We start from the raw sequence: 12,500 nt of genomic DNA, 5'->3' as shown, positions 1-12,500 counted from the left end.
CAATCAGCTCAAATACAGGTAAGGAGGGCGGGCGAGTAGGTGTGGTCCCTAGAGCACTGTATCGGAATGGTATCTGGTGCTCCCAGCAGGCACTGGTACGTCTGTACCGGGGCGTACCGGTCGTATCTCACCACTGGCCAGCCAGAGGTGGTATTTGCCAGTTCAACATTTCACCAGAATCAGTCAGAACTGACTGAATACCATCTCTGGTGCAGAAGGAAACCATGATGTAGGAAACCAAGATACTTGTGGTTTATTCCACAAACCATAATTAAGACACCCAGGGGTAGGATGTGTTATGTGACTCAGACCATAAATCCTCATATCTTTCCTCTTTCTCTTGTGGTTCGCAGTCCATGCGCCGGATCAATCGAGGGACAGTGGGGGGATATTTCTTGGCTGGAAGGAAGATGATGTGGTGGCCGGTGAGTGACCAAAAGAGAGGGGGGAGAGAGGTCAAGGGACCCCAATAATTGGGGGATGGGATAGAGGGCACTCAAGAAGATTTTAGAATAGGGAATGCAGCAAAGTATAGAAGGAAAAAGGAAAATCAAGTGGGTTATTTGGGAAGGAGAGAGATATGAAAAAATCTGTCGGTGATAGGCATGGGGATTAGATTAGATCAGGGGTCTCCAACCGGTGGGCAGGAAACCGAGCCACACAAACAAATGAAGCCCTATCTGAGGGATGCCGGCAGCACACGAAACTATACCCACTCCGGTCCATGGAAAAACTTCTGTCCACAGAACCGGTCCCTAGCAGCCGAAAGGTTGAGGGCCACTGGACTAAATGACCTCTAAAATCCCCCGATCATAGGATTTCTATGAAGATGTGATAAGGGTAGGAGAGAAAGAAAAGTGAACTAAGTTACTGGATGAACTGGGAGACGAGACCCAAGGCGACAGGGCCCAGATTTAGAAAGTCGATATGCTTTTTTTTAAAAAAGAAAACTTGGTGGTTGTGTTCACAGATTGGCGCTTCTCTCTTTGCCAGCAACATTGGCAGTGGGCATTTTGTGGGATTGGCAGGCACCGGAGCAGCGAATGGCCTGGCCGTGGCAGGATTTGAGTGGAATGTAAGTAGCACAAAAACAAGGTTGGGGGTTTCCCCAGTGCAGGGGTAGGCAACTATGGCCCCTCTGTACGACTTGTGGACTTCAACTCCCAGAATTCCTAAACCAGGATGGGAATTGAAGTCCACAGGTCACAAAAGGGACATAAGTTGCTCATCCTTGCCAAAGAGGAATCCCCACAAGAGGGGGGTGGGGGGTGGAGCAAGACCCACTTCATTTGCTGAACAGAAATCACCAGAATACCTTGATGGGTCCCTGATTTCCCCCTCCCCACCAGCAGAGAGAAAAGGAGTATCCACAGGGTAGGGCGGGTCAAAAAAAGCAAGATGGCCTCCCACGATTGTGCAATGGTGCACATTAAGAGGCAGCAGTAGTTTTAGTACAATATGAATCAGTGGTGGGATTCAATTTTTTTTACTACTGATTCTGTGGGCGTGGCTTGGTGGGCGTGGCATGGTTTGGTGGCCATGGTTTGGTGAGCATGGCAGGGGAAGGTAACTGCAAAATCCCCATTCCCTCCTGATTAGCTTGGACTCAGGAGGCAAAGAATAGATGGGGCGGGGCCAGTCAGAGGCGGTATTTACTGGTTCTCTGAACTACTCAAAATTTCCACTACCGGTTCTCCAGAACTGGTCAGAACCTACTTAATACCACCTCTGATATGAATGCCGCCTTGCCTTTTTTGATTCCCACCCCGCCCATAACTCTGGTGCTGCGGGAGAAATTTTGTCGATTTCTACAGATAATCAGTAAGAATTGACAATGCAATGCTGGAGGAAGCTTCACTTGTTTCCTTTCTGCCTGTCACAAGCAGCTGCAAATTAATCATCCAGAAGCTTTGATGGGGATTTGGGGGGGGGGGGAGAAAAAGATGGAAACTTGATCTATCCTGGTTTCTCATTAGTTTTTGTTTTCTTTCTTTTTAGGCTATATTTTTTGTTCTTCTCCTGGGATGGTTCTTTGTTCCAGTTTACCTCTCTGCTGAGGTAGTGATTTCTGCTCTCTATCACACATTGATTTGTTTCCTTGTCTGTGGCATTTTTAATCTTCCCAAAGAATTCAGGGCAGGTCCATCATTCTCTCCACCCTCCCTACTTTTCTTCACATCAGCTTTGCAAGGTAGATTAAGTTGAGAGCAGGGATGTGCAGTCAGGGGAGGCAGGGCCTCACCACTGTCATCATGAAAAGAAAAAAAATGTAAAAGGAAAAAGGCTGAGGTAGTTGCTGCCAGAGTCACAGTGGATGACTCTGCTTAGTGTTTAACTGTGTTAAAGCCTCTAAAAAGTGCCCTCTATAGGGGCGGCAGGAGAACAAGGTGCCTCATTTAGTCTGACTTTATGATCACTCAAGCAGAGCCAAGCAAGGGTTAAAAGCCGAAAAATTCCTTATGTAGATGAGGCACGTCGTCCTCCTGCCTCCTGTAGAGGGTGTTTTTTTTAGAGGCTTTTTAGAGGCTCTGGGATCATCTAGCTCAGTCTGACCTCAGAGCTCATGCCTTTTTCCTTTTACATTTTTTTTCTTTTCATGATGGCAGGCAAGAGCAGAGTTGAAATCCTCTCTGAAACAGCTGGAAAAGGTGCATGTGTGGGGAGGGGGAGGAATTCAAAAAGTTTGATTGCACGCAGAGCCATGTTGCCTTTTCAAACACACACACACAAACAAACACACACACACACACCTGGATAAAAGTATATAAACCCAGCTTCACTGATTACAAGTTTGAAAAGGCAACGTGGCTCCACCTGCAATCAAAGGCTCAGATCCGAAGGCAGCAGGGGAAGGGGGGGGGAGGTTATGGCAGAGCAGCATAACTCTGGAATGCCTCAAGCAATTTCAACCAAACTTTGTACACAGATAATTTACTCTCTGGAAACAAATACTGGGGGGGGGGGGGGTAAGACACCCCTAACACTCCTCAGGGTGTGTGTTCTGTTAAAATACAGCCTTTACCATACAGTAAAATGGCTTCTACTGTACTGCCTAGTGGAGTTGCTATGGTAATGGCTTCACAGTACTACACAAGGGAGTTCCCTCTGGTAAGATGAAAAATCCAACATTAAAAATTACTTTTGGTCCAGACATTTTCCCCCTATAAATAAATACCTGGGCAACACCAGCTTATCAGCTAGTAATAAAAAAAATGTAACCTGTTATCTGCTTCCTCCCCAACCCCCCCACCTGTAGGTTATCACAATGCCCCAGTACCTGAAGAAACGTTTTGGAGGCCAACGGATCCGTCTCTACCTCTCCATCCTATCTCTCTTCATGTACATCTTCACCAAAATATCAGTAGGTCATTTTTTCCAGTGACATGTCGTGGAGAATATTTGGAAATACGAATCTCTTTACTTTTGCCTTTTCAGGAAGGCTAGTATAAACATTCTCATGGTTTTTAAACTCTGATGAATCTGCACTTCTCCCTGGTGGCGTTTCTGCTTCTCTCACCTGCAGGTGGACATGTTTTCTGGTGCTGTCTTTATCCAGCAAGCCCTGGGCTGGAATATTTATCTGGCTGTCATAGCACTTCTGATCATAACCACCATTTATACCGCGACAGGTAACTTGGGTTCTTGGACTGGGAACGAACTGGGTACATTGGGGTAGTCCTCAACTTACAACCATTCGTTTACATGTGAAGTTACAAATGTTTCTGAAAACAATGACTTATGACCAGCCCTCACACTTATGACCATCGCCGCATCCCCACGGTCATGTGATCAAAATTGGAGCGCTTGGCAACTGGTGGGTGTTTAGGACGGTTGTAGCATCTTGGGATCACACAATTGCCATTGTCAGCCAGCTTCTGACCAGCTATGTCAAGAGGGGGACTTGGATTCATTTAATGACTGCATGGTGCACATAACGACTGCAGTGATTTATTTAACAACCATGGCCAAAAAGGTAATAAAACTGAACATGAGCCAGTTAACAGCCGCCTTGCTTAACAATGGAAATTCTAGCCCCAATTGTGGTTATAAATTGAGGAGTTACCTGTATTAAATAGGAAGCTGAAATTCCTGGGCAATGTGATAAAATATAGCTGGGGGAAGAGTTCCAAACATCAAGCAAAAGAAAGACTGGGGTTTTTTGTACATGAGATATAATTATAGCCTTTTAGGCAGGGGGAAAAACATGGAAATAAATATGGAGGGAAAAATCACTTGCTAATTAGAAGGATTCAGGAATGTCTGCAAGGGAAAGGTGGAAAAAGAGGGCAGCCCCGCCTCTGTGATTGAAGCTCCACCCATTTTTACCTTGTCATAACTGTTTTTAATGATCCTGGCAAGGTAAAAAATGTACCATAAGTTGACACTGATGAAGAAGAATATTTCTGGAGAGAGTCTAGTATTCGTTAGAAAAATGAAATAATGGAGTATTTGCTGTCACTTATTCACTTACTTGCTGGATACCCTGCCTGCTCCGCTACGAAACTATGTGATCAGGCTTACTAAATCAACACTTACAGCTTGAAAATTAATGAGTAGTTACGAGTGAGTGATATTTTATATATATAGAAGATTTGAAGCCAGGCAACTAGGCTTAATATTCTCCTCACCTCTAGAGAGCCAAATCTTCTTTTAGAATATTACCATTTAAAAATTCTTCTCTTCACCCCACAACCAACATTTAGGGGCCATTAACTCAGCTTACTTCCCTACTGGATTTTGTCCTTTTCTTCATAATATTGCCAAATTTGCATTTGTCCCAGGATTACCATTCCTTTTTCAGATGGATGCTGCAATTCTGGATGCCCAAACAGCCAGACAGAATGCCAGCAGCCCAGCCCTCTATCGCACACAATCTACACACACTATCCTATCAGCCAATTAAAACTTAATCCCTTCTAAAAAGAACAATGCAGTAGCCAGGAAGTAATCAGGCCGGAAATCTAGAAGAATTTTTCACAGAATGAACCTTTTCCCATCGCATGACCTGTCTGTTCCCTAAACACACACATGTAGAACAGGGTTGTCAAACTCGAGTTCATTGAGGGCTGCATCAGGGTTGTGTTTGACCTTGGGGGCTGGGGTGAGTGTGGCCAGTGTGGACATGGCCAGCTTGACATCACCCATGCGGAGGTGCTTGTGACGAGCTCAGCGCTCTACCAGTAAAAACAAGCTCCATTTTTATCTAAAATGCAGTGGTGGGTTGCAGGTGGTATGCCCCCGGTACTGGGTACCGCTCCAGTATGGTGCTCCGGAGGGCCCACCCACCCGCGCTCCTTACCTGCCTTTAAAGTCTTCACCGCTTACGTGCACACGCATGGCCCGTACAGCGCCCGCGCAATACTCCACCGAGCAGCTGGAGTGTCACAGAGGCTCGCAGAGGCCTTGTTGGACAGTAAGACACATGCGCGTGTGCTGCACACATCCAGATGGACAACGCCGGGCCCGTTCCAACTGTACTGGTTGGAACGGAATCCGGAACCGACCACTGCTACAATGGCTCCAGTGGTGGGATTCAAATAATTTAACAACCAGTTATCCGCCCTGATGATTTCTTCCAACAACCAGTTCACCAAACTGCTCAGAAAGTTAACAACCGTTTCTCCCAAAGTGGTGTGAATTGGCTGAATCCCACCACTGAATGGCTTCCTACAATCCTCTCCCAGCGAAAACAGAGCTCAGGAGGGCCACACGCAACCCTTGCAAGCTCCATTTTTGCTGGCAGAGACACTATGGGCTGGCCCTTCACTGTGTGCAGGATAGCCCTGCAAGCCTGATCTAAGCGTCTGGCCTGCAGGCCTTGAGTTTTACACCCCGGATGTAGAACATAGAATAATAGTTGGAAGGGATTTTGGAAATCTTCTAGTCCCAACTCCCTGCTCAAACAGGAGACTGCTTTACATAAATGGTTATCTAGTCTCTTTTTGAAAATCTCCAGTGATGGAGCACCCACAACTTCTGAAGGCAAGCTGGAAATTTCTCCTTAGTTCTAGCTTGCTTCTCTCCTTGGTTAGTTTCCATCCATTGTTTCTTGCCTTGCCTTCAGGTGCTTTGGAGAATAGGTTGATTCCCCTCATCTTTATAGGAGCCCCTCAAATATTAGAACATTGCCATCATATCACCACAGTCCTTCTTTTCACCAATTCCTGCAACCGTTCTTCATGTTTTAGCTTCTAGGCCCCTAAACATGCTGACTAAGGAACTCTGAGAGTTGAAGTCCACAAGTCTTAAAAGTTGCCAAAGGTGGACACTCCTGGTTAATATAGTCTGAACATAAGAGGAATAAAAACCTAATAAGCTGGAACAACTCTTAATGTCAACATCCACAAAAAAGTCACCTTCCCTCTTGGTTAGTTTTCCTATCATTCCTTATGTGGCAAACTTACAAGTGTGATATCTTGCCTCTGCTATCATGTATCCTTAGTTTTTCTTTTCATTAGATTATTCGTATCTTGTAAAGTACATACTACATAATTCTTGTAAACATTCTTAGCCTCCAGCCCTAGATAGATGATAGATAGATAGATATATGGATGGATGGATGGATAGATGGATGGATGGAGATAAATATAAATAGATAGATAGATAGATAGATAGATAGATAGATAGATAGATAGATAGGTAGGTAGGTAGGTAGGTAGGTAGGTAGGTAGGTAGGTAGGTAGGTAGGTAGGTAGGTAGGTAGATATGGCAGGCAGGCATGCAGGCAGGCATGCAGGCAGGCAAGCACGCGCGCGCACACACACACACACACACACACACACACTCCATAGGCAGGAAAGACTCAAAGGTTCTGAATCTCTTGTTTTAACAATAGCTTGTTCCACATCTAGCCATAACATCTGATTAATGACTAAGTAATCACACACAATCTGAAGTTTCTTCCTTGTTTATAAGGCAGGGGTGTCCAAGTCTAAGACCTTAAACTTCAACTCACAGAATTCCCCAACCAGGATGAAGACCACAGGCCTTAAAGTTGCTAGGATTGGATACCCCTACTTTAATAAGGTCTCCACCAGAGCTGCCCGTATGTTATATATGGCAAAGGAAGCCAAAAACAAGTCTTGGTTAATGGAGCATCCCAAGATACATGATGTATAACTGAAAAAAATGTATAAGAGGAAATTTTTCAACTTACCAATTCTCTCTCCCTCTTGAAAATGAATTTTATTTGGTCTAGTCAAGCTGGATATCAGAATCTCCAAACTTTTTGTGATGGAGTTGCAAAACCAGGCCAATCTCCCATAGGCAGTTTCAGCAGCATTCCATGGGCAAGACCCTAACACAAGACAATGGGTTATTTTATAATTAAGCAAGGAACTAAATGTGCAAGAATATGATTGGTTACCCAAAAAACCAAAAAACAAAAGGTTTGTGAACCAGATTTATGTTGGGCAACAACAAAATTTCCTCCTAGCTCCAACGGTCGTCTACATCCTTTCCTATCTAACTCTAACAAGGTACAGTGTTTCTCAGCCTCCGCAACTTTAAGATGTGACTTTCAATTCCCAGAATTCCTCCAACCAGTTTCCCCAATTCTGGAGTTGAAGTCCTCACATCTGAAATTTGCCAAGTTGAAACACTTTTCTAGATCATCAAGGGAAGGAGGAAGGAATGTCGCTTGATAGCAAGCTGTAGACTTGTCAGACAAAGGAACTTGTGTTCCGTGCTTGGCATTTTCAGCTAATGTGAGGAAATGTGAGGAATATATATATATGTTATATTTGTGCTGATAAATAAATAAAGGGAGACTAGTATAGATCTATTTCAAGCTATTTAGCTCTCATCAGCTAGCCATACCCTTGCTGGGAATCGAACCTGTGCTCTATTGCCTCTTAGGCAGATGTGTTAACCATTGAGCTACAGAGCTCGACTCCTTATCAGCCAGGCCAGGGTGAAAGGTATATATTTAAAGTCACAACCCCTGGTATGCCCAAATATAAACTGATATGCTAACTTTTCACCTTTCTTTTAAAGTTACAAATATAAAAACATCTTCTCCCCATAGCGTTTTATCATTTTTCAATTCTGGTTCAGCAAAACATACATTAAGAGTTAACAGAAATATCAAACAAATACTGTAATACCAATGGAGGAGAATATGTGTAGCTCAGTGTTGAACCACATGTGTAGTCCTTGATGTTTTCTGAGCTTGGTTGTTTTCTTGCAGACATTTCATTACCCAACTAGGTAACATCTTCAGGTCTAGAAGGGAATGGGATGTACTCTCTTGTTTATATATAGCAGCATGCCCTGTCAGTATAGGTGGGGGTGAACTTCTTTTTGGTACTTCTTTGATTATGTTGTTATTTAAACTATTATGTTGTTATTTAAACTGAAGATATTACTTAGCTGGGTAATGAAACATCTGCAAGAAAACAACCAGCTGAGAGAGCACCAAGGATTCCACAGATGAGAATCATTTATTCCTAGTCAAATAATTCAACTTTACTATATATTTCTTCTTTTTGCTTTGCATAACCTTGACCTTTAAATCCTTCCTATGGCATTGCAGGATTTGATCTTTCATCACTGTTTGGTATTTAAAATAAATATTCAAAGACATTTCAAAACTACCAGCCTACTTTGTAAATCACATAAAGAGACAATATCCAAGTTTTCTTGTCAAAGCTGTTCCACATCCAGATCCTTTCCTTGATTTCTCTTTTGTGTTTCCATTTTGGTAATTTCATTTTTTGTGGTTTTCCATGTCTCTTCCATACTCTATAATATTTAAGTCAGGTCAATTTTTTAAAAAAAATATTCTTGCTTAATAGTCAAAAGAAGAAACCTAGGAAGGACCTACCATAACGGATCATGCCAGGGGTAAAATCTACTTACCTTTGCTAGGGGTTCGCACATGCGTATGCCACCTCTACACATGCGCAGGACCTTCCACGCATGCGCAGAGGGTCAAAAATTGATGTGATCACACCTGGGTGGGTGGGCAGAGCCCTGCTACTGATCCTGCTTGCAAAAGTAAGTAGAACAGCGGGGGGTGGGGGGGAAATCCGCTATGCCACATGATTTAGATTAGCTAGAAAGCAGGAAATCTTGCTTTCTGGCTAATATAAATCATGCATCACAGCTGATTGTCAGAAATACCAGTTCGGGAGAAGTGGTAGCTTTTTTTTATCACTGGTTCGGGTGAAACTTATTGCATTTCACCCCTGGATCATATACTTAAAAGAGAGAAGTTTGCACCTTTGACTCTCAAGATTCTGTTAATGTAGCTTTACAAAATTGTAGAATTAGCTCATCTGGTCATGTTTCCAATAAAATAACAGTGTCTATCATTCTTTGAGTAGAAGAGGTCAGCAGGATCTAAAAGAAATCAAACATACAGATAGCCCTGGACTTACAACCATTTAATGACCGATCAAATTTACAATGGGGCTGAAAAAAGTGATTTATGATTATTTGTCACAGTTATGGGCATTACAGCATCCTCCTAATCAAAATTTGGACACTTGGCAACCGGCATGTATTTATGATGGTTGCAGTGTCCCAGGGTCATGTGATCCCCTTTTGCAACCTTCTGACAAATAAAATCAATGGGGAAGCCAGAATCAGTTAACAACTTTGTTGCTCACTTAAAAATTGATTCACTTAACAACTGTGGCCAGAAAAGTCATAAAATGGGGCACAAGTCCTTTTACAACTGTCTTGCGTGGGATGAGTGGGGAATCACAGATCAAAAACTACTAATATTGTTCTCTCAAAATATGTTGCCTACAACCCTCATCGTCTTTCCCAGGTGGGTTTGTCCTTATTGCAGAATGACATTTAAAGGACTCTCAGGTGCAGATAACAGAGAGCCAGTTGTATAAGGAACCAAAGTAGGGGTGGGCTTCAAAAGTTTCAGCAACAGTTTGTCTGCCCGATTGCTGGGTGGACATGGCCATGGTAGGCTTGGCTGGTTGGCCTCCTGCATCACGGGAGGGGAGCGTTTTTGTCTTTCCCGAGCTCTGGAGGCTTTCCTCAAGCCTCTGGGATGGCGAAAACTGCCTCTCCCAGGCTCCAGAGATCCTCTGGAGGCCAGAAACAGGCCCATTTCTGGCCTTCCGGGAGGCCCATTTTTCCCCCTCCTCAAGCCTCTGTGTGGGCCCTGCACTTACCTCGAATCCTAGAATGTTACCCGGTGCTCCGGGCAGGCCCTGGTACGCCCATACCAGGGCGTACCTCCTGAAACCCATCAAATCATTGTCATACATGCATATGAGTGTCCATCTTACTTTCAGGAGGATTAGCAGCCTTGATGTACACGGACACAGTCCAGACTTTTGTCATGATTGGAGGCTCTTTCGTTCTGATGGGGTTTGGTGAGTAGGATGCTGAAGATACAAGACTGGGTTTCTTCTGTCATCTCAAACTGCAGAAAGTGGGTTCCAGTAGCCTCACACATAGGAAAACACAATGGAAGTGGATACAGGTAGTCCTTGACTTACGACCAGTTGCCTCATCGCTTCTCAAAGAAGGGGGCGGGGGGTCAAGCTATTTTCCAAAGCACCTGAGGGCAGGAGAAGCAACGGGTGGAAACTAATCAAGGAGAGAAGCAACCTAGAACTAAAGAGAAATTTCCTGCCAGTCAGAACAACGAATCACTAATTCTCTATAAGGGAGTTCATGTTACATTACATCAGCCATTTATAATGCTCTGGCATTTTTATCAAATGTGATGCTCTGAAATTTTTGTCACTAAAGGGCAGGAATGGTGGGAAGCCTCATACAATAAATCCTAATTTTTAAGGACAGAAAATAACACAATTTCCACAGATTCACCTATTTTTTGTATATATTTTTTTAAAAAAAGATTTGAACCAGAGATAAATTGGAACAGTAAACTTTTTAAACTAACCCTTATTTACTAAAATCTTTGTGATGAACATAGTTAGATACCGTAAGTTGCACATGCAATGAGATTCTGCCATTTTTGCAATTACATATTCAACACACACACACACACACACACACACACGTATGTATGTGTGTCTGTGTGTGTGTGTATAATATATATTATACATTAATTATATCATATCATATCATATAAATATATATATATTTGGAACGCATCAAGCAATTTCAACCAAACGTGGTAAACAATACAATACAATACAATACAATACAATACAATACAATACAATAGCAGATTTGGAATTAACCTTGGAGGTCTTCTAGTCCAACCCCCTCCCTAGGCAGGAAACCCTATACCATTCCAGACAAATGGCTCTCCAACATCTTCTTAAAGACTTCCAGTGTTGGGGCATTCACAACTTCTGGAGGCAACTTCTGTTCCACTGATCAATTGTTCTAACTGTCAGGAAATTTCTCCTCAGTTCTAAGTTGCTTCTCTCCTTGATTAGTTTCCACCCATTGCTTCTTGCCCTGCCTACAGGTGCCTTGGAGAATAGTTTGACTCCCTCCTCTTTGTGGCAGCCCCTGCATGTTACAGATGACTTATTATCTGGAAACAAATACTGTGGGCGTAAAATACTACTAACACCCCTTGCTGTGTGTGTGTGTGTTCTAAGATATAGCCTGTTAAAATGGCTTCCACTATACTGACTTAACATGGCTTCCACTATGCAGCACAGTGGAGTTGCCATGGTAACAGTACTCCACAAGAGGGCTCCTTCTGGTAAGGGGGAAAATCCAGCATCAGAAATTACGTTTGGTCCGGACATTTGTGAATGTTTAATACAGGATTGGGGTAAACCAATACCCGGGCAATGGTGGGTTAACAGCAACTTAATTAAATTATTCAGGTTCAACTGATCCTATCAATCTAAAACAAAATTTAACTTTTTAAAAGCTGTAACAAAAGACCTGCTATGCTGTATTGCAATTTCATTGCACATGGGAAAAAGTCAGAGGGAGGGAAGAGATCTCCAAACTGGGAAACGGCAAGAGTAATGTAACATGCAAACATTTGAATAAAAATGCAATTTCAGTTCCAGCGTGACTATGACTCTTCCCATACAGCTTTCAATGAAATCGGAGGTTATCAAGGATTATTTGACAAATACATGGAGGCTATTCCCAAGCAGACACTTTCACCCATCCCTGCCCTCTACAACATCTCGTCTTCCTGCTACCTGCCCCGTGAAGACTCCTTCCACATGATCAGAGATGCCACCACTAGCGATCTGCCCTGGCCAGCTCTCATCATCGGCCTTTCCATCAACTCTCTCTGGTATTGGTGCAGTGACCAGGTACAATTTACAATTCCTTACTTACAAAGCAACAGAGATGCCTAGAAGCCTCACACTACCTATTGTTGTTAGTTGCGAAGCTGTGTCCGACTCAACATGACCTCATGGACAACATTCCTCCAGGCCTTCCTGTCCTCTCTCATTCCCTGGAGTCCATTTAAGTTCATCCTGACTCCATCCAGCCACCTCATTCTCTGTCGTCCCCTTCTTCTTTTGCCCTCAATCGTTTGCAGCATTAGGCTCTTCTCCAGTGAGTCCTTCCTTCTCATT

At 43.3% G+C, this 12,500-nt stretch overlaps 1 protein-coding gene across 2 annotated transcripts in view; it reads left to right on the top strand.

Moving 5' to 3' along the window:
- SLC5A2 (solute carrier family 5 member 2) overlaps positions 1-12,500 on the top strand; it is a 42,153-nt gene that overhangs the window by 5,095 nt on the left and 24,558 nt on the right. For both annotated transcript variants that reach the window (XM_087714075.1, XM_087714074.1), the window contains exons 2-8: positions 354-425; positions 971-1,075; positions 1,999-2,058; positions 3,257-3,361; positions 3,524-3,629; positions 10,260-10,340; positions 12,001-12,230. In XM_087714075.1, coding sequence (XP_087570201.1) covers positions 354-425; positions 971-1,075; positions 1,999-2,058; positions 3,257-3,361; positions 3,524-3,629; positions 10,260-10,340; positions 12,001-12,230 — 759 coding nt within the window. The remainder of the gene's footprint in view (positions 1-353; positions 426-970; positions 1,076-1,998; positions 2,059-3,256; positions 3,362-3,523; positions 3,630-10,259; positions 10,341-12,000; positions 12,231-12,500) is intronic.

This window comes from Thamnophis sirtalis, unplaced genomic scaffold (genome assembly GCF_051295495.1).
Source record: "Thamnophis sirtalis isolate CommonGarterSnake01/CBP01778 unplaced genomic scaffold, rThaSir2_p1.2 scaffold_4, whole genome shotgun sequence".
Lineage (NCBI taxonomy): Eukaryota > Metazoa > Chordata > Lepidosauria > Squamata > Natricidae > Thamnophis > Thamnophis sirtalis.
This window is presented reverse-complemented; position numbering and strand designations above follow the sequence as displayed.